General features: G+C 53.9%; 6 protein-coding genes across 6 annotated transcripts; 3 read left to right on the forward strand and 3 right to left on the reverse strand.

Moving 5' to 3' along the window:
• Positions 1-1053: 1053 nt before the first annotated feature.
• Positions 1054-3173, forward strand: V2A60_005134 (uncharacterized protein; the record flags this gene model as incomplete). The annotated part of the gene is made up of 2 exons (XM_083256447.1): positions 1054-1557; positions 1617-3173. The coding sequence occupies 2 exons, from the start codon at positions 1054-1056 to the stop codon at positions 3171-3173; spliced, it is 2061 nt and encodes a 686-aa protein (XP_083112573.1).
• Positions 3174-3733: 560 nt separating this feature from the next.
• On the reverse strand, positions 3734-6124 carry V2A60_005135 (metalloendopeptidase; the record flags this gene model as incomplete). The annotated part of the gene is made up of 1 exon (XM_083256448.1): positions 3734-6124. The coding sequence occupies one exon, from the start codon at positions 6122-6124 to the stop codon at positions 3734-3736; it is 2391 nt and encodes a 796-aa protein (XP_083112574.1).
• A 1504-nt stretch (positions 6125-7628) lies between these two features.
• V2A60_005136 (ferric reductase family protein) lies at positions 7629-9827 on the reverse strand (the record flags this gene model as incomplete). The annotated part of the gene is made up of 1 exon (XM_083256449.1): positions 7629-9827. The coding sequence occupies one exon, from the start codon at positions 9825-9827 to the stop codon at positions 7629-7631; it is 2199 nt and encodes a 732-aa protein (XP_083112575.1).
• A 1960-nt stretch (positions 9828-11787) lies between these two features.
• V2A60_005137 (uncharacterized protein) lies at positions 11788-13704 on the reverse strand (the record flags this gene model as incomplete). The annotated part of the gene is made up of 7 exons (XM_083256450.1): positions 11788-12217; positions 12300-12411; positions 12477-12728; positions 12781-12922; positions 12983-13270; positions 13339-13383; positions 13453-13704. The coding sequence occupies 7 exons, from the start codon at positions 13702-13704 to the stop codon at positions 11788-11790; spliced, it is 1521 nt and encodes a 506-aa protein (XP_083112576.1).
• Positions 13705-14198: 494 nt separating this feature from the next.
• On the forward strand, positions 14199-16171 carry V2A60_005138 (uncharacterized protein; the record flags this gene model as incomplete). The annotated part of the gene is made up of 6 exons (XM_083256451.1): positions 14199-14365; positions 14441-14560; positions 14640-14705; positions 14772-14871; positions 14935-15483; positions 15629-16171. 6 exons carry the CDS (start codon positions 14199-14201, stop codon positions 16169-16171), a joined length of 1545 nt encoding a protein of 514 aa, XP_083112577.1.
• Positions 16172-16951: 780 nt separating this feature from the next.
• V2A60_005139 (nuclear transport factor 2 family protein) lies at positions 16952-18181 on the forward strand (the record flags this gene model as incomplete). The annotated part of the gene is made up of 1 exon (XM_083256452.1): positions 16952-18181. The coding sequence occupies one exon, from the start codon at positions 16952-16954 to the stop codon at positions 18179-18181; it is 1230 nt and encodes a 409-aa protein (XP_083112578.1).
• Positions 18182-20681: the final 2500 nt, after the last annotated feature.

A 20681-nucleotide genomic window follows, 5' to 3' on the forward strand; every position in this document is an offset into this window, starting at 1 on the left:
GTTTCCACATTCCAACAGAACAGTACACCCCGGTGCCTGTTCTGCAGCTTTTAGCAGCCAGTTACTCGCCACCATCCAACTACCGGGTCTGAGCTACCAGCATCCTACCTTTATGAGGCGAGGGGTCTCTGCAAGGTTCTCCATACGTACTGAGTAGAGGCACCATACAAGGGCTGAGTACGGATACTGTTCCAAGATGCGCCCCCCCGACACCAAGTTCGATACCAAGGATCACAAGCAAAGCTTCTAGCCAGGTTCCCCTCCATGCTGCATGAAGCCCGACGCCGTGCAGCAAGGCCCCATCTTCACGGCTGCGCCGATTCCTAAAAGTCATTTTTCAAATATCCACTGCTGGCTGCCACCATGAAGTAGCTGAGCTGAGCCTTGATACGTTGGCCTTGCTTTTCACCATCTAGACCACACAGCATTGGACTGTCACTGGCTCATCTGCCTTTTCCCACCTTTCGGCCCTTGGTGTCCGCCCTGTTTCATCCTTGACACCTCTCACTCTCCCCTCCAGCCCCATGTGCATATGTATCATGCATCCAAGGATCTTCTACCACTTTTTCTCCAAGGTCCATCTTATCCATCCCTTGTGGTCCCGAGCCGCCATGCCTGGCGCGTGGTGTGTATGTACCTTGTTCTTGCACTAATCAAGTATTTCTATCTCACCGTCCCGTCTGCTGTTCCACGTCCGGCCTGGCTGTCTTGCATGCTCTTCAACTAGCATCCGAGCCAGTTCATTGGCCGCCACTCGCTTCATAATCCCCCCGCGTGCACTGCGTTACAAGTGATTTTCTTTTCTGCTATATCTCAACTACTCCAAAGATTCTCTTCCCTGCCACTTTCTGGAGCAAGATTTCACGCGGCTTGCCATGAAGAAAGAGGAGCCAGACATGTCTCACCACTAGCTCTGTGCCGTTCATCATTCCAACGCATCTACATACAGTACACCCAAACCCGCGCTCACGACCAGAAAAAAATTCCTTACCCCAAGTATCTCGTCCATATAGGATCGCGACGTACTTCACCGTCTGCTACAAGAGAGTAATCATGCCTTGGAAGTCCTCCTCGTCCTCGGTGGCTGCCAAACAAAAACCAATGGCGAGATCTAAACCCGGCGGCAAGTCCATCCGTGGGCCAATATCTGCGCCAATCCCCTTTACCGATTCCTACCAGTATGGGGAGTTTGCAGGACCCGTGCAGCTACATCAGTCTCGGGAAGGAGCCCAAAAGCTTGTCAGCAACAGCGAGTCTAGGCAGCCGCAGGGGTTTGGTCAGAGTCAAACTGCTAAGGCCGCCAACGATTCTGCAGTGTTGTCGAAAGTGCAATCTGGGTCCCAGAGGGTAATAATCGATACATCTGCTGCTCAGAATCCCCCGCACGAGGCTAGCAAGCGATCCTCAAAATCACAGACAAAGGATTCCCCCGCCCGCAAAAGATCACCGATTCGCAATGCGTTAGGTCGTCTATTTGGTCGGCGGAAGAAGACAACTAGCCAGCTTACAACGTCGTCAGAGCCTATTCAGCGTTCTAGTGCCCCTCCACAGCATACGGTAACTACAACTCTGTGACAGCGAATACAAGCGAGAAACTGAATTTTAACTTGGATTAGGGTACACCTGAAAAGATCGATCCACATCGAGGTTCCGGAGCCAGCCGATCGGCTTCTTTGCCCGTAACTGAATATGACAGAGCGCTTCGTTCCCATTCTGTTGGTCTCGATGATGTCATTGCCATTCGAAGCGCACGAAACTCTTTGGCCGTGGATCAAACGCTTCCAAAGAAACGGGATGGAGAAGGCGCAATTCCTTACCCTCTTGGAGCACGGTATATTGGTGATGGGAAGCTGGCTGGGCTCTGCCCGCGGCCAGCAAGTGTCAATGACAGGGATCTTCGAGGCTCAACGATTCTGAGCGACGACTCAACGGAAATTGGCCGTGCAATCACCAGTGACGCCGGTGGACTCAAGCGCCGCTCTCGAAGCATGTCAGCCATGCCATTCTTCGAAGCCAGTCAAGACGAGCAGCGCCGACGGAGTCAGGAACTGAGAGAGCTGAGAGATAGCTGCTGTTACGGCCAAGATCCTCTCTCGCCGTTGTCTTCCGAGTTCCCTGAAGATGACGCTTTGGCTACTTTTGATCTGGATCTGCCAAAACCGCCACGCCCAGCAGCACCAGAGCCGGCAGAGCTGACAACACCAGACCCCTACATGTTCGGCAACCTCATATCTGATGGGGAGGCTGCCAATAGGCAGCAAGTGGGTGAGATCACGCTGAGCTCAAGGGTCAACGGTATCGAGAATAGGCTACATGTCCTAGAGGATTCAGTATCCTTGCTCAGGTACAAGGCGAACCCCTACCCAAATGTCGGCTGGAAACCTAGCGATGTCACACTACCATCCGAGTTGGGCGGTCAACCCTCATTTTCGTACCCAAATACCAGGCAACCTCACCACAGCTTATCTATGGGCATGGCACCCACATCAACACGTCCTTCTACGGGCCACTCGGAAGCCGTCCTAACGGAGTCCACTTCGCAGAGCGGTGGAGGTATGAACAGCGACGCTCGAGCCGCCTCCCTGCAGCCGTCATTACTTGAAAGCATCCGCCCAATCTCCGAGCAAACCATTCGCGCTCGAAACAGTCAGAGCTTCCTTCCACCGCGTCAAGCTTCGTCTTACGGTGAGGAGCAGTTCGCGGCGATCCTCGGTCTACTCGAGACGGAACGCTCCGCGCGGATTGTGCTTGAAGCCCAAGTACAGCAACTCACGCGTCAGCTCAACATGCTTCTCGGCAAGAACACGCGTCGCAGTAGCCACAGGACATCTGCGGTGCTACCCCCGGCCGTATCAGTCTTTGAATATGACGCCGACGAGAGCGAGTCGCCGCGGAGCAGCAGCGCCCGCTACAACGTTTGGCACCCGCAGCAGGGATACCAGTTGGACGACTCGGGCATCGACCGAGGCATGTCGCAGCACACTACTACGGGCATCTACGATGACGATGATACTGAGTCTGCGTCGCAGGTGTACGCGACGCCAAGCGAGGAGGTGCACGCCGAAGCATTTGACGCCTATCCCGGCGCTCAGCAGGAGGCCGGCGGCTCCGGGCCGAGGACCCTCTCATTGTCACGGATGACCATGACTCCGGTACCGACGGCGGTCATGTAAAATTTGGGTCTTCTTTTTCCCCTTGTTCTTTAATAACGGCGTTTTGATGGACTTTCTTCACGGTGGCGGCCAGAACTCTTCAGCACGGGAAAAGTGAATAATCATGTAAGGCGTTTGGAGAACGAAATTTAATATCGATACCACTGTTTTGCTTTGAACCATGTACCAGACAGTTACGAATGAAATGAGTCATATTCTATCTCACACCGATTTGTATTTTACAATATGTCACTTTTGCTATCCAACCAGGGTGTAAGCCATCTATCTGTAGGTACAAGGGTGGCGCAAAATGCTCTGTTGATACAACGTGTTCGTCCTCCTCCTTCAAGTGAGTAACCTCTCTATGTATATGTATGCATGTGTATGAGCCCCTTTCTCCGTGATGCGACCATAAAAGCCCCAACTATTGGAGCTTTAGAAAAAAAAAAGAAGTAAAGAAATAGAAAAGGCGGCCCTAAGCTACGCTCATCTATGCGTACGAAGGGGAAAAGAGAGAGGAAAAGAACAGGGCTCTATCTTCTGTGACTGCTTTACTCGGTGATTCCAAAACCAAACTCCTTCTATTTTGCCTTGACGGTGTCTTTGATGCCCCAGCTGCCTACCAGGGCCATGGACTTTTCGTCACCGGCGGCCAGCCGGTCGTCGCGCAGGGTGTCGGCGAGGCAGATCCAGGGGTCGCGGCCGCCGCCCCACTTGAGGAGGTTCTCCTTGAGGCGCTCGCCGTTGGCGCGGGAGACGGCCATGCCGCCGTCGCCGCCGCTGAAGACGACGCGCCAGACGCGCTCGGCGAGCACGCGGTCAAAGAGGTAGCTGTAGTAGGTGCTGCCGTAGCTGTGCAGGTGGCCGAAGAAGCCCTGCCAGCGGGTGCGCGGCGGGTCGAGCGGTCCGTGGGCGAAGCGCCGGTGGATGTCGTGAAAGACGTAGGTCGAGTCGAACGAGGGCTCCGACACCTCGGGCGAGTGGTAGGCCTGGTCGACCATGGCGAGCAGGATCTGGTGCTCCGTGTCGATGCCCTCGAAGCGCTTGGCGACCTTGATGCGCTCGGCGACCATGTCGTACGGCAGGGGACGGTCCGACTTCCAATGCCGCGCGAAGAGGGAGAGCACGGTCGGGTCGGCGGCAAAGTGCTCCATCAGCGTCGACGGCAGCTCGGCAAAGTCGGTGGCGCAGCGGGTGCCCGACACGTTTTGGAACGAGGTGCGCGCGAGGATGGAGTGGATGGCGTGGCCCATCTCGTGGAAGAGGGTCTCAACGGAATAGAAGGAAAGGAAGGCGGGTTCGCGAGCATTGTCGTTCTTGGGGAAATCGCAGACCAGAGCAATGGTGGGCAGTTGCTTGAGCGGGCCGTCACCTCGGGAGGTTTCCATGCCGTCGTTGGCAGCTTGCTCGGGCGAGTCAAAGTAGGGCATGTCGGCGCCGTCAAGGTCAGCGGCGGCCTCGTCAACCTCGTCGGCAAGGATCTCACGGGAGCATCGCACAGTAAAGTGGGCCGGGTTTGGCGACTTTTGCGGGCGGTAGAACAAGTCGCAGTACAAGACGGCTACTTGTTCACCATTGTCGGACATGACGTCAAGTCTCTTGACGTCCGGGTGCCAGGTCTCACCAGGCAAGGTCTCGCGTGGGACGAAGCGGATGCCGTATAAGCGGTCAAACAGCCGAGACAGCCCTTGCATGACTGTGCCGACGGAAAAAAAGGCTGTAAGCTGGTCCTCGTGGCGAACCTTGGATCGCATCTCGGCACGGATCCTTTCCATGTAGAAATCTCTGTCCCATGGATGCAGCTCGGCGTCCGGCATGGCTAGCCGCTCGCGTTTTCGGTCCTGGAGCTCGCTCAGCTCATGCCCGATCATGGGCGCATTGTGCTCCCGGAGCGCCAGCAGGAACTCCATGACGGACGACGGCGACTTGGCCATCATGCGGTCTTTAAGCGACATGTGACCGTGGCTCTGGAAACCTGCGAGCCCCGCAAGCTCCGCACGCAACCTGAGCATGTTCTCCAAGTACCCAATCGTTCTCGATGATGCTGTGCGCTGGGTAAGATAGATTTCTTTGCGGGTGCCTTCGTCGTACACGCTCTGCAGCGCGGCCGCTGCCTCGGATCCAGTAGTCGGGATCGAGATTTGTGAGCGGACCTTGAGAGTCGAGGCGAGGCCCGGGTACAAGCCGTAAAATCGATGGGATGGTAGAGTAACCTTTGTCTTTTCTGGCCCCATGGTCTGGACAAAGGCGGAACCGACATCGCTGATCTGCGAGGACAGCTCGACAAAGCGGTCGCGCGACTTCTTTGGTAGGTTGACTGCCGATTTCATAAAGTCCAGCTTGAGAAGATCGGCGACAATTTTCTCCTCGTCTGTCCACTGGTCGGTGACCTCGGGGCGAGAGATGGCCTCGTTGAGCTGGTCGCTGAGGCCGGTCATGGTGTTGAGCTGGTTCATGTACTGATAGACCATGGACCAGGCATCAGTGGCGGCTTGCTGGAACCGGATCTCGGGGTGCGTCATGCGGACAAAGTCGGAGAGGTCGAGGACGCGGCACAGCAGGTCGCTGAGGCGGTCGAGGTCGCGGACAACGGCGCGGTAGTCGTTGGTGGAGGAGGCGGCGAGGACGCGCTTGACGATGCGGGTGGCGCGGTCGAGATTCTTCTGTGCAAAGACGAGGAAGCCGTCGGGGCTGGTGAGGTAGCGATTCTTGAAGAGACCCTGGCTGCGCTTCAGGCTGAAGCTCGCAAAGGTGCTGGAGGGCGCATCGAAGAGATCGCGCAGGACTGCGTCGTCATGGTCCGGGCTGACGCCATGGCTGACGAGGGGCCTGCCGGCGTGGGCGGCGGCTTCCGCGGTGACATTGGCGGCAGTCGATTGCCACAGGCGCTGCTGGAACTGAGATGGCCTGGTCACGCGACGGCGGACGCATCGCGTGCAGACCCAGAGACGGCGGCTGCCGGACGACAGCATGGCGGCGGAAGGGCAGCAGAGCAGGTGCTGCTTATCATTGAATGAAACGAAGGGTCGGAAATATACGGCAGAAAGGGCAGAAAATTTGGATAGAAACGACCCCGAAACGGCGATGACTAGGCCATGGGTTGCGAGAAGAAGAAGTGAGGCAAATTGAATTGAGAGAGGAAGAGAAGAGAGACGGCAAAGATCAGGAGGAGATTTTGCACATGCTTGCGGAAGCCAATTTACGGACCAAGGATGCGAACCAGGCCTAGGGCGGGTGTTAGCGGGTGGCCGGCTTAGATATAGTGGGTGTGCAGTGGAGGACAGCGCTGTGGTGGGTGGGGGTGTCGTGAGGCCACAGTTTCTGCTGTCCCTCTGGACATTTTGATGGGCATGATTTTATTTTCATCTTGGTGACACCGACAGCCGTATACAGCCGGTTTCAAAGGGACCTGTAGATTTGATCAGGTTCCGCTTAGAAAATGCAGGACATGCGCCGGCCTGCCCTCTGATCATGGCAGAGTACATCTTCTTGCAGCAGTATCTAGGTACCCAGGTAAGTAAGATAGTCAGCGCAGAGTACGGCGGGTGATGTCGCTATCGCTGGCCGATAATAGACCAAATGATGTACATCTAGCGCTGGACCGGGCAGTGTTTTGTGCAGATTTAGCGCTGCTTTAGTGGCTGGTCAGCACCCGAACAACCTGTACTGTGGCGGCGAGATCCGCCCACCAAAATCTGCTGATGCCGCTGAACAGATTACTGTAGTCCTTGCCCAGGTACTAACAGAGTACGATATATCTTGCTCTTGTCGCACCGTCATCACCACAACTTGTCAGCATCAACATCGCGGTTGCGCCCGTCGGGCCCGTTACCTTGCCTACGATCCAAGTACCTAGTAGAAACGATACTCAACACCTACCCGTTTGTCAAGATTGGAATTGGGCATGCTCCCATCTGGCTGTTGCCCCCCCGCAGTCCTCCGCCCTCCGCCGTTCCCCACACACGGTCCCTCACGCCGCGGTACAACCCAAAGAGGCAATGCTCGGCGTCTCTGCCCGTCGGCTGGTCGCGGACCAAAAAGCCGTCCCTACCATGCATTCACTCATTCATACATTCATTGTCCAGCTTCCCCGCACTGGCACGGTGCAACACGCCCCGATGGCCGCGTTGCGATCACACGAAATTTGGGGTCATGTTTTGGGACGGCTTTTGTCTTGGGTAATTATTCTAATCATCTTTACTATATATTAATGTGTTCTGTGTATACCACGATATGTTGTTCTACTATGCATGCCATGACCCCGCTGACTGATGATTGCCTGTAACCATGAACGATTGATGGTGACAGGGAAAAAGATAGAGTACAAGAAGGAAAAAAAAAGAAAAGAACATGTCAAAGAGAGACAAGATGCAGGGAAAACGCAATGTGATGAAATGCGTGTAATGCATCTGTTGGCCGTCACCTCTCTTGGCCCAACCCAAGGCGGTAGACCGAGGCTTGACCGTACGACCCCCCCTACCATGCAAAACTCTCAACGATGAGCTTGAGGGGCTTCTGTTTCCGCTCCGGGTCTGCCGCCAGGCTCGTCACCAGCATCCGCACCTGGTCCGCCATGCCGGCCGGGCCGCACACGACCACGATGGTGCCGCCGGAGACCCAGTCCAGGTGCTCACGCAGCGCGCTGCGGATGCTGAAGCGGCCAAACGAGATGCTGACGTCAATGTCGCCCCAGCGGCGCTCCGACCCCTGCGCGCCGGCGTAGGCGCCGAGCATGTCCTCGACGGCGTACACCAGCGGCATGCTGCGCACCGTCCAGAACAGCCGCTTGGACCCGTGGCTCGTCAGCCCGCCAAACTTGTCGAGGAACGGCAGCACGCCCGTGATGCCGACGCCGCCCGCGAAGCAGATGATGTTTTGGTAGTCGGGCGTCGGCTCCAGGTGGTTCTCCTGCAGGAACGTCACCTCCTCGTTGTACGACCCTTCCATCAGGACCGGGATCCCCACGTCGCCCGTGTTGAGCGCCCCGAGCCTGGCCGTGAGGCCCCTCTGCTTCTTGATGAAGAGCGTGACGCCGGTCCGGCGCTTCGCCGTCGCGGGCCGCCACGAAGAGGTCGCCATGTGCGTCGGCGTCGACAGCGCCGAGCCGACCGGCGGCCAGCTCGCCTTGTCCAGGTCCAGGCTGTATCCGAACTGGTTGGTGTTGTGGCAGCTGCTTCCCGCGACGGAGAACGGGTGGCTCTCCCACACGCGCCACCTGCTGATGGTGGGAAAGTGCAGGTAGACGTGGCCGCGGGCGCTGACGCCCGGGATGTCGACGCGCATGTAGTCGGCGTCGACGGGGCTGATGTAGGCCTTCTTGACTCCCCTCCTCAGCGCGCGGACGAGGCGCACGCTCCTGTCAAAGCCCCATATCGCGACCGCCACGTACATCCACGTCTCGAACCCTCTCTGCCGTCCGTAGCGCAGCACAACGTGCTGGTAGCATCCCGCGACCACCAGCAGCGACAGGACAATGTGGATGACGACGAAGAGCTCGTAGGCGCGCCGGCGCAGCGGCTGCACGGCCGTGACGACGAGCACCATGAGGCACGCCACGCCCACGGCACCCCAGAGCCAGTAGCCCTGGGTGATGAGCACGCTCATGGTCATGGCGTACCAGCTGACCGAGTAGGCGTAAAAGAACATGAAGGTGTGGAGGACCGCCTCGAGCATGCAGATGACGGCGATCCAGCGGTGCATCATCAAGAAGGTGGTGCGAGGCCAGTTGGTCAGCCAGAGGAGGATGTTGTTGCGGCCGGCAAAGAGGACGAGGAGCGGAATGTTGGCAAAGGACAGCATCCCCAGGCGGTTGGCGACGTGCGTCAGCTCCTGGTGCGCGTCGTTCTTGTACCAGTAGCTGCCCGGCAGGAACCAGTACCCCGTTCCCGAGAGGACGATGTTGATGATCCAGATGTACGCGATGAACAAGGCCTGGCCCCGGGTCGGCATCATGAAGACTTCGCCAATGAGTTGATTTTGCCGCGAGCCGATCAATGGGGGGTCGATGACGTGGGCGTGGAATCGCGATACGAAAACGGCTGGCCAGGGAAGGAAACGAACCAGCGATAATCCGATGGGTATCAAGGCGCACGACAGAAACAGGATCAAGGCATATCGTTCGTGTGTAATCTCTATCCTCGTCAGACTCACAATGTTGTCGTAGTTGGGCTTCCACTGGTCATGGGGCACCGTGGCGGTGTAGTTTAGGGTTGCGTGCTGGTTGATGGGACGCATCTTGGTGTTTTGTACTCGTGCCCAGATTTGAGAATACGTCTCAATCGAGCTGTTGTCCTTGCCTGGGCCCTCACCCCACCAGAACCGCTCCAGGTCGAGTTCGGATTCGTCCTTGCATTCTTGGTGTATACACCACGCCAGCGTTTCCAGATATGGCTCGTATTCTGCATTGCAGTAGGGCTGCGCGTCTTCGACAGTCGATTTGCTGATGTTCCTGTCCGGTCCTGCGATGTCGGGGTTGAGGAACTCTGCTATCGCCATGTTGGCCGTGCAGTTGGTCATGTAAGCGATGGTATCCCAGCACGCGTGAGCACATGCCGGCTCGTACAGTCGGATGCCGTATCCAATTAGGCCATTTTGGGTTTTGCCACTGGAGAGGCCCTCCTCACCTGCCACCAGACTGGCCGAGAGTGCAAGCAGCAAGCCGGCGGGCCAGCCCATGGTGCTAGCAGACGCGAAGGGTTAGAAGCCCAAGACCAACAGAAAGGAAGCGAATAGAGACGACGACGATGATGACGGAACAGGGCAATACACTTCGTATTATGTTGATGGCTGCATGGTTTTACTTGACACTTGTCCGGCTTTTGATCGTCACACGGGGTCCATCGCATAATTATAGCAACAAAACCGCTCGACTGCGTGGAAAAACACGGACATGCCCATTTAGGTTCACCAGCGTAGCGCATCGTCACCAATCTCGCATAAACATGCTGCCCACTTGGCAGATGCCCTGTCCTCTGCCTAGAGCGGAAATAGAAACAAGGGTGCTATCACAGCTGATTGTTTCCCAGCATGGAGCGTGGTGCGTGGAGTTCGTTTCAGGCTCATCTACAGGAACCGGCGAGGCAAGCCCACCGGGGAGGGGGGGCGCGACGGTGAGGACAAAAGGTTTGGACTGTAGCGTCATCTATTTCTGCCGTGCATGAACGGGAATATTTCCTAGACGTGATGAAGTGTGCCACTTCCCGAGGGAGCCGGCTGATCCAGTTCAGCACAAGCTTGGCCGCGCCGCCTGAGCGGTGCCATGAGAGGGGGAAGGGGGGGGGCTCTCTTTCCAACAAGCGGCCAAGAGGTCATCAGCATTGACCGCGGGATTCGTGTGGAATATATTCACCTGAACTCCAGAAAGCGCAGCAGCATGGGGGCTCTGTGCCCCCTTGGCCGAACACAGACCCCCACGGCACCCTTCCGTGGGTCAACAGAGTCATTGCCACGCGAGAGCGTCTTTATAGTGTAAGTCAATGCGTTTCACACGGCGAGTCTTGACTAGGAAAAAAAAAAAAAGAAGACGAAAAATTGAAAAACCTGCCGAGTAAAGTGACTTAACAATGTGCGCGACAGAAACAAGAAGCAAAAGTCGAGCTACTCATGAAACAGCTCAAAATGCCTCGGGATGCGTAAACACAGGAGAACCAAAAAAAAAAAAAACTAGAAGACAATTTTGGTGACCTGAATCTTAAATCCAGGGCGGGCTGAGCGCACCGCGTCAACGTCCGTGAACGTTTCCCTAATTTGTCTCGAATGGCGTCAAGGCGCAGGCATGGGTCAGCTTGCAGGGGGGAAAAGGTGGGCACCCGTTCGTCAGGAACAGGGCTCGAGTTTCGTAGGCTTTTTTTTATTTTTATTTTCTCCTAAGTATTCAGCGTGCTTGGCACGCCCAAGTTGCACTGATCACAACTGTCACAAGAAGCTTTGGCCAAACTAGTCGATGAATCGGCCTTTCCACCAATTAACAGCCAGACCTTCACTAGGAGGCAGCCACAGTAGCAACACGGCTGCAGCATCACCACAGCATTTCTATACTTGCAGCTATCTACCAGTATAGCAGTTGAAAAATGCAGGCATTATTTCAAAGGGTCATCCTTGGCGGCTTGTCGTGTTTCTGCCACCAGAAATTCCTCTCGATGGCCAAGAATCTAACTTTGCCTCGTGCCCACTTACCAAGTTACTACTGAGTGCCGCTGCAAGTACAACAGGGTCCAAGCCTGTCTGTTTGTGCCTTGGATACACCAGATGCATTTTTTTTCCAATAATCTCAACAACCGCTAACCAGGTTCTATTACTGACAATACTTTTTAATTGCCTCGTCACACTCCTTGGTCACCTTCAACAAGTACTCTTCGCTCAGTCGTCGTCCGATGAGCTGTACACTGACGGGGCAGTCTGTCATGCTCTCTGGCAGATCTGCTCCATTATCAGAAATGATGACTGGTTGTTTGACTTGTGGTGGAGTGTTGACATGAACTTACACTCTTGCCAGATTTTCGCTTCCAAGGTACTCCGCGGTTCGTATCGTGGCTTCGCATCCTTGTCTGGAGAAACCCGCGTGACTGGAATAGTCGTCGCGCAGTAGTCCAGTACATTCCACATACTTGTATAGCTGTCATATGAGAACTCGTGTCTATGGTATTGTAAGCATAGCTCCTCGGCCGCATACAAATTTCTGGGTAATGACTTGCTTCTTCGAGGCTGGCCACGGTGTGGTGGGCGTGAGCAGCGCGTCCATGTCCCGACCTGTGCCCGTCCTCCGCTCCGTTTCCGCCCACGCCGTCAACATGCGCTTGGCGAACACCGTGCGTTTCGCCTGAGCCTCCCAAAGCTGAGAAACTGTGGTGCAGCCATCATCGTCCGGCCTGTCAGGTCGCTCTCCGTCGCACGCGCGGCGGCTGCTGCTGCTGCTGCTGCTGCTGCCCTTCTCCACCAACCGTGCAAGTCCCTCGTACCCTCTTGGCCACGGCTCCTGCGTCCGGCTGATGATCTTATTTATTGCGCCAGCAGTGGCGCTCTGATATAACGCGGGTTTTATCCCGTCTAGATGGAGTGGATCGTCACTGTGGACAAAATTGCCTTTAGCATTTCGGCGCATCCCCAAAGGACTTGGAAAGATGTACATGGGGCGCAGCAAAAACTCACACGTGAAACTCGATAACTGTATGACCGACCCTTTCCAACGCCTCTTTTGTTTGGAGCAGCGCTCGGGTCACCGGTGGAAGTGGTCTGACAATCCCATCGTCGAGCAGTATTCCTGCGCCGTGTTAAAATGAAGCTTCTAGGATCTTGCAGCGCCTGAAGCACCACAGGAAGACTGACCAAAACAAAGCTTCTCCGGCACTTTCACATCACGCCATGGCATGCGCAAGCAGTCCGGATCTGAACTCTTCCAGGGTTCTGTTTGGGCCACAGATCTGCTCCAGAGCTCCAAGTCAGCTAATGAAGTTGACATTGGCCCGACAACACCTCGAATGGCCTCCAGTCCTTCCAAGGCGTCCCTCAGCCCATAAGTGGGAAATCGGCCAAAGGATGGTTTTAACGAGTACAGTCCGCAAAATGAAGCAGGTATTCCTGGCACCCATCAGCTGATATCATTTCATTTTCCATGCCGTGCGTCACGTACGAATAGAGCCTCCAATATCCGTGCCGACGCCCAGAGGAGATCCTCGTAGCGCCAGCAACGCGCTTTCGCCCCCGGAAGAGCCTCCGCTAGAAAGGTCTCGATTATACGGATTGCTGGTATACCCATACATGGCATTGAAAGTCTACGACTTGTCAGGCCACTTTTCATACCTTATCCTGGCTGAGATTGAGCCGTCACTTACCTCACCAGACATGAGCGCCAGTGGGACATTTGTTTTGCAGAATAGTATCGCACCGCTCTGTCGCATAATCTTGGTAATTTCACTCTCTTCTGAATCCAGCGTTGGATCATTGGCAAATGCCGTGCAACCGATCGTCGCATCTGTACCAGCAACTTTGAAGCAATCTTTGAGTGAGACGGGCAGGCCGTGCAGCGGACCGCGTACTACTCCGGATACTCTATAGTCTGCATCTACCTGTTTTGCAGATTCTAATGCAGCATCGAAGAATATCTCAGATAGGCAGTTGACCTGACTATGAGTGTCAGTTACCGACCGGGGCCTCGACCGGCGTTGATAGATTCTCAGTAGCAGCTTACAAGTTGCTGCGCGATAGCAGCTCTTTTGCAGAATGCAAGAGTTACCTATATCATGTATAATCAGCAAATGAAGGTTCTTTTCGGAGAGGCGATCGCTATTCTGGTCAGCCTCACCTCGTATGAAGTGTACTCCCTCGCGGCTAGCTTTGGCACCAACGTCGCCGCGTCGGTTTCTGTAATCTCAATCTCGCGTGGAGAAAGTATACCGGACTCTACCGGAGCCCTTGTAATATTTAGCCGGTCCTCAAAGATCAGCCCAGGTGGCAGATGCCATTCCGCAGGTATGGCCGCATCTCGTTGCGCTCTCTTCTGGACCGCAATCTTGGCCCATTCGGGCCCGGCGGGGTCTTCAGCAGCGCTGTGCATTTTGGCGTACTCTGATATGCTTGGGAAACTTTGAAGTACGGGCTAATATTCAGAACTGTTCAAGCCACGCCTTGATCTCGTCTTGTTTGTAAGTAGCTCATACGACAGTAATGCTGTGGCCGGCACGCCCAAGAGGACTACTGAACGCAATATGATAAGAGAGCCGCAAACTGACACTTGATTAGCATGGATAGCTGTAATGTGTCGCAGCCGATTGGTGGCTCTGATACCAGGCTAAAGCGGTGATTGACGGCTTCGCCGACGCCAGTCGGCTTCTCCCGATGCTGTTGTCTGGGGGTGGGCCAATACTCCATACCGCGAGCTGGAGTAAAATGGGGATCTGTGAGCCAAGATCCGGGGTTTATTAAATTTCCAGATATCATCCAGGTTTTTTCGGAGATGAAAGGCAGTTACATTTTATAAAAACCAGCAGCGGCATCTTGGCTTGGCCGACACATGTGCCTCTCTGTCAAATGCCTACTACACCTTCAAAGATGACGGCGGACAAAGCGTCGAGCATGGTGGAATCCCATTCCTCTGATATCATCCTCTCTGAGACAATTGAGCGCCCTTCAAAAGGCGGCAGCTTGCAAGACAAATCGCAGGGAGCAGACAGTCACCAGCTTACACATTTTGAGCGAAAAGCAGCCTTGATCAACGAGTACGTCTGCCCACCGTGGACAAGCAAGTTCTTGCATTAACTCTCTCTCTCTCTCTCGCTCTTATTCTCAATTAGTGAACTCGACAAGCTCGGATTCGGCAAATACCAGAAATGTATATGGCTACTGTGTGGATTCGGATACTTTCTTGACTTGACATGGGCTCAGGGCATTATCCTAATGGCCACAGCCATCTTGTTAGTCGCGCCGCTGCCACTTACAGGCCGTCAGTGACAACTTCGTTTTCTGCCCGGTTTTACTGACTGTTCTTCCTAGCCAAGAGATGAATGTTTCTGCCGAAAGGCAAGGGCTCATGTTCACATGTGGCAATGCTGGACTAGCGTAGGCAAAACCATCTTCTGTCACCCACCCTCTCGCGGCACCGAGACTAACACATTGAGAGCTCAGTGTGGGCGCATTCACCTTTGGCATCACCAGTGACAAGATCGGCCGAAAGTGGGTTTTCAGCATCACCTGTCTTATTACATGCGTGTTTGGCATGCTACTTGTATGTCGAATCTCTTCCCCTCCAAAGAGACAGAGGCTTCCAGCCCGCTAATAGTTCCCGCAGGCCGCCGTCAAGTTCAACTATGGTGCCATCTGCGGCATCTACTTCCTTGCTTGTATAGGGCTTGGCGGCAACATCCCGATCAATGCCACAATCGCCTTGGAGTTCATGCCTCCCAGTAAGAGATATCTCGTTTCTCTGCTGAGCATGTTTCAGCCGATTGGCGTAGTCGTTGCTTCAGTCATTGCCTACGGCACTGCCGCCAAGTATAGGTGCGATGCAACTCTGCCAGCCTGCGTTGCTGTCGGTGCTGGTGAAGCTTGCTGCACGGTCTCGAGCAACATGGGATGGAGATACTTGGTCATTGTTATCGGGTCCATCACCCTTTCCATATTTCTTGCTCGCTACTTGTTATTTAGATTTCACGAGTCACCCAAGTTTCTCGTGGCCAAGGGTCGTGAGCAAGATGCTATCGTGGTCCTCGACAAGATCGCCAGGTTCAACGGAGCGACTGCTCCCACGGTGACCATCGAAGATTTTCGAGACATTGACCGTTCTATGGGCGTTGTGGCGGCAGAGAAGGCTAGGCCATCGGATGCCAGAGGCATAATTGTTCGCGCAGTGACGAGCCTAGGCTTTCTTCGCGGTCTCTTTTCCACTAAGCGCAGTTCGTTCATTTTTGTTCTTCTGACACTTGCTTACATGGCATGTGAACTCCGACTCTTGCTTCATTTGTGTACTATGCTAACAAGAGCAGGGCAACTACTGGTCCTTCAATCTGGCCGGCGCTTTTCTACCCATCATTCTGCTCCGCAACCACGTCGACGATGGTGCAAACAGTGTATCGGATACATATCTGCAGTACGTTTATATCTACTTGCCAGGAATATTGGGCGCAGTTATTGCTCTATTCTCCGTCCAGATGCCGTTGCTGGGAAGAAAATGGTCGCTGGTTGTTTCCGCCACCCTGCAGGGCTTGGCCATGGCCATGTATACTCAGGTCAGGAATACCGCGGGATTCGTCGGCCTCAACGCATTCGAGTATATCATGCAGACATATTTCAATTCCGTTTTGTACGCCTCAGCTCCGGAGCTCTTCGACACGACGTATCGTGCCAGCGCGAGTGGTATGCTTTCGTCCCTGGGCCGCATCGCAGGTATTATTGCTCCTATTGCGGGCCAAAAGTACATCGCTGCGGGAGCATCTGGAGTGCTCTGGCTCGGCGCTGGTGGTATCTGGCTCTCGGCCATTCTCATGGTTTTCTTGCCAGTCGAGATGAGAGATAAACAAATGTATTGAGTTCAGCGTGGGTTGTTGTCCCTAGAGAGTCGGGCTGATGATAGTTGAGAGTAATTGTTGCTTTCGGTCACATAACTTCGAATAAAGAACTTTAAGCTATCGATTTGAATACTCCAGTACGGCGTGGCCTACTTGTCACTTGTCAACATACCGAGTAACACACCTACGGTAGTAGCGCATGATATCTCCAATGTGCTTGTCAGGTTCGTATCTACACACATCAAGTACGTCGCGAACTTCCCATGCGAGGCTGAAGATACGATTTTGCGCGACTTGCTATTTTTTTCTTTTTTTTTTCTTTTTTTTTTACTGATTCACCGATCTGTTATCCTCCACTTGAGATAGTACTTTCCGGTGACAACCAAATACGTCCAACGCCTACCCGCAGCGGACTGGCGGGACGGTCCCATCGGCAGAAGCCGATGCCGCCTTCGGTTCGCCGGCTCACCGAAAGACGCTGGAACCTCAAACGCTTTACAGAACCCTGCGATTACCTCCCTAGTATCCCATTATCTCCATATTCTCCGCATCGGGAACCGGCAACGTATCCTGGGACCCCTATTACACTCGGCGCTTCCGACAGGCACCATGCTGCAACCCCGCAACAAGCCGTCTCGATACTGTGCGAGTTTCCAGCCGTAGCGGTCCTAATCCACCAAGCTGAAGTACATTTCCATCGCTGAGATAATAATAAGGCCTGTTCTGCTTCATAAAAACTTCTTGCGTCGTTTCAGTAGCAGTCTTACCACTACTCTCCATCATCTCACTCCGCCTATCAACATGTCTACCACTAGTAAAATGGAAAATTTGTCGCTCGCCATGCAGAAAGGATCTCTCGCAAATGGAAATCACTCTCCTGATGTGCAATCTCCCAGTCATGGCACTGCTGACGATAACTCCGATGGCGTCGTACTTCAAGTCGAGCGCAACGACTATGCTGAAGTAGCGCCTTCAGACCGAAAAAGAGCTCAGTCCATGGACGGCTTTGACGAATGCTACACAGACATTGTTGACTACATTGTCCGATGTACTCATAAGATTTGGGACGAACGCGACATTGGTCTGATCTATACGCACTACACACACAACTGTATTCTCTACGGCACAATGGGCACCATCTACGACCGGGAAACAATCGTCCGCGACACTATCCAGCGATTGGTCTCTTTTCCTGAGCGTCGCGGTATGGCTACTCAGGTCCTCTGGAGCGGTAACGATAAGAAAGGGTTCTACACTTCGCATCTTGTCACAGGCCATGGTCGGCACACGCAATACGGCCATTTTGGTCCTCCCACCGGCAAGACCTTCACATCGAGGACCATCGCAGACTGCATGATCTACAAGAACAAAATCTATCGCGAATGGGTTGTCGCGGATAACATGGCGATCGTGAAGCAACTCGGCCTTGACCCCCACACATTGGCGCTTGAGGCAGCCAAGGGTCTCTTCGATAGGAACCTAGAATCCGTCGACATAGGTGAAAATCGCCGCATCATTGGACAGCAGCTTCCCGAATCCGAGGTCGACACGTCTATTGCTGAGAACGATGTTGAGGCAGAAACTCTCTCATGGCTACACGAGGTCTGGAACAGGCGTATGTTTGGTCAAATCAACAAAGTGTATGCAAAGAACGCTCAGTACCACGGTCCCAAAATGGTCGAACTGTACGGCTCTGCGGCTGTCCTCCACCAGCATCTTGCTCTCCTCGGCTCGATACCCGACGGCGTCTACACACCACAGCACATTTGCTCCAATCCGTGCGACGAGGGGGGAGTCAAGGTGGCGGTGCGTTGGATCATTGAAGGTCATTTCCTCGGTCACGGCATCCTGAATGAGCTGGGTCAGCCAAAGGGCCAGAGGCTACAAGTCATGGGCATGACGCACTACCATTACAAAAATGGAAAGATTGTTGATGAGTGGAACGTCTACGACGAGCTGTCTCTGCTAACGCAGATCAAGCTTGCACAGCTGGTTGAAAGTAAGCGTGTAAATAACAAGGTGGCCGAGTGAAGCAGCAGTCTCAAAGAACGCATCGATGCGGCCATCCTTTGACAGCTAAGAATAGCAGTGTATTTTCGGGTCCGAGGCGGAGTGGTTCAGATGCGCTGATTCAAGATTCCCGCAGCAAGGTGTCATTTTAGAGTAGTCACTGTCGAAAGTGAGGGCTTTTCATTGAATCATATTTCACTTTTCTCAGGGTCCCAGATCTGTCATTTGCCAATTAATCGGCTCCAAGCCTGCCTGTTGCCACATCTCCCATAGGTCCTCTCCCATCGTGTTTTGTGAATGTTCCAACATATTAATATCTGCCGCCAGTGTGCTGGAGTCGACACTTGGCTCTTGCGTCTGCGTGTTGTCAACCAGTATCAAATCTGCCATGCCGCGAAGTAGAGGCACATATCGACGTGCGAGATGCCCATCCGGTGGGCTAGACGCCTCCAGCGTGCGAGCAGCAAGGTCGACCAGGCGGTATAGCAAGGAGCTAGATCTCTCTTGGCCCAAGGAAACGTCTGTTTGCTGCATATTGGAGCGGAGGTTTACTACACGAAAGAACTTTTTGTCAGTGTGCCATACCTTTAGACTGTGTTCGATATAAGCAAAGTAAGTGTGCATGCTCACAATCGATAAAATTTCTTAGCCAGCTATTGACAAGAAAAAAGGACGCATAAGATATGACAACATAATAATGATCAATAGCAAATGACATGAGACTGACGACGCCAGAATCAGGCTCCAATTGCGAAGGAGTCATGAATGCATCTATCGTTTCGCAAGAGGGCGGCACGGACAGATGGACAAGAATTTGGCTTGCCCACTCAATTGCCCACATTAGCGCTTTGCCTTGCCTTTGATGCTGTTCGATATTGTCGAGGAAAGTACAGGTATAAGACAGCCGATACCATCGCAGTGAGGTAAAGGGGAAGTGCTGGCTCATGCTATCGGTTAAATGGCTGCCTTGCTCAGACAAGAATTGCCTTTCCACTATCTGGACGTCTCTGTCAAAAGCTTCGACGCTCTCAATCGTTGTTGGTCGGCAGTTGGTGAAGTGAGCGCTGTAGGCAACCTGAAATAGAGATGCAAGGCGCATATCGGTAGGCTGTACGAATCGGGAACGCAGGAATCCCGCAACGGCGCCACTCAACAACTCGGGATTAAGATGCGAAGGACGCCGGGCCGAGAGAGCGAGGCTGGGCGAGGTAAGCATAAGACCGACGAAACGGGGGCCGAACCCGAGACTTGTTCTGGCACGTACTAATGATCACTCTCTGTGAGATACAGCATGGTTCGAAACCGCCGCACATCCATCCTCGTTGCTTCCACTGCGTTGGGTTGCAGAAAATTGAAATGGCAATTCCTGTCCAATGCGAGTGATGTGGCCCATCGAATGGCCAAGCCTAGGCAATGCCAGGCGCCCGCTTCCGAGAACCGAGACTGATGCTGCTTCCGATCGGCGGAGATGTCCAACGGCATCCAATGGGCGCACAGCATGAGCGCCTGCACAGTTTCAAGCTGGTGATCCTCTTGCCTCGGACGCAGGGTCACGCGCATCATTTCAGCGTCCAGCAAGCGGACTAACTCGGAATACCGGGGATGAAGCCAAAGCGAGGACCTGCTTTTGTGAGATGGTGCGAAACCGAGAGAGAATGCGAGAAGGAGACTTACTTGGACGAAGCACCCCAGAAACGAGCGCCGACGGAAAGGATGGCCAAGAAGAGCAAAGTGCTACTCGTCCGGACACGATCCGTATCAGAGTCTAAATCTACATCCAGAAACGGCGCATTCGGGTGCCCGTGGGTGAAAAAACTAAACCAATTAGTATCCTACTTCAGCCACTTTGGCCTAGAAAGGGGCAATAGAACACAGATCAAGATTACACACAGTTTGAAAATGACATAAGCTTCACCCTGTGTCAACAACTTCTGCGATATTGGATCATGCACCTCGGATTCCACCGGGTTGTTTGTTTGAAAACTGTTTAGCGTTTTCAGCGGTCCTTCGGTCATGATTGCGCCTGGTGAGCTGGAAAGAGAGACATTGTCAGTTATATGTGGGATAGGAGGGAGACGCCAGCTCCCCAAATACAGAAGCGCATTGAGTTTATGAAAATAGTATTGCACAATATACTTACGTGATGAGAGGAGGGGACGGATAATGCTGCTCTGGTTGCCGGGGCGGTATGGGTTGTGCAGAGAGCGGGAAAGCATTATGCGTTCGGGAAGATGAATTGATGGAGATGTTGCTATTGTGATCGCTGTCATTTCTCTCATTTTGGTTGTTGCTATTTCTGATTGTGGTGGGATCATCTTCACTTTGAGCGAAGCCCAATCGTCTGTCCAGGTCAGCGACCCTAATGTCAACTGTTAGCTCATGGTAGCTCAGTCGAAGCAACGATATATCATGGAAAGCGCACTTTTCTGTCAGAGATTGAAGATGTCTTAAGAGTTCGGTGTTTGTCAGTGTAGATTCCCCATCTACAAGCCCAGATCGTGAAACAGGGCGGTCTTCTCTG

Source organism: Cordyceps javanica, chromosome 3 (genome assembly GCF_051103115.1).
Source record: "Cordyceps javanica chromosome 3, complete sequence".
NCBI classification, from domain to species: domain Eukaryota; kingdom Fungi; phylum Ascomycota; class Sordariomycetes; order Hypocreales; family Cordycipitaceae; genus Cordyceps; species Cordyceps javanica.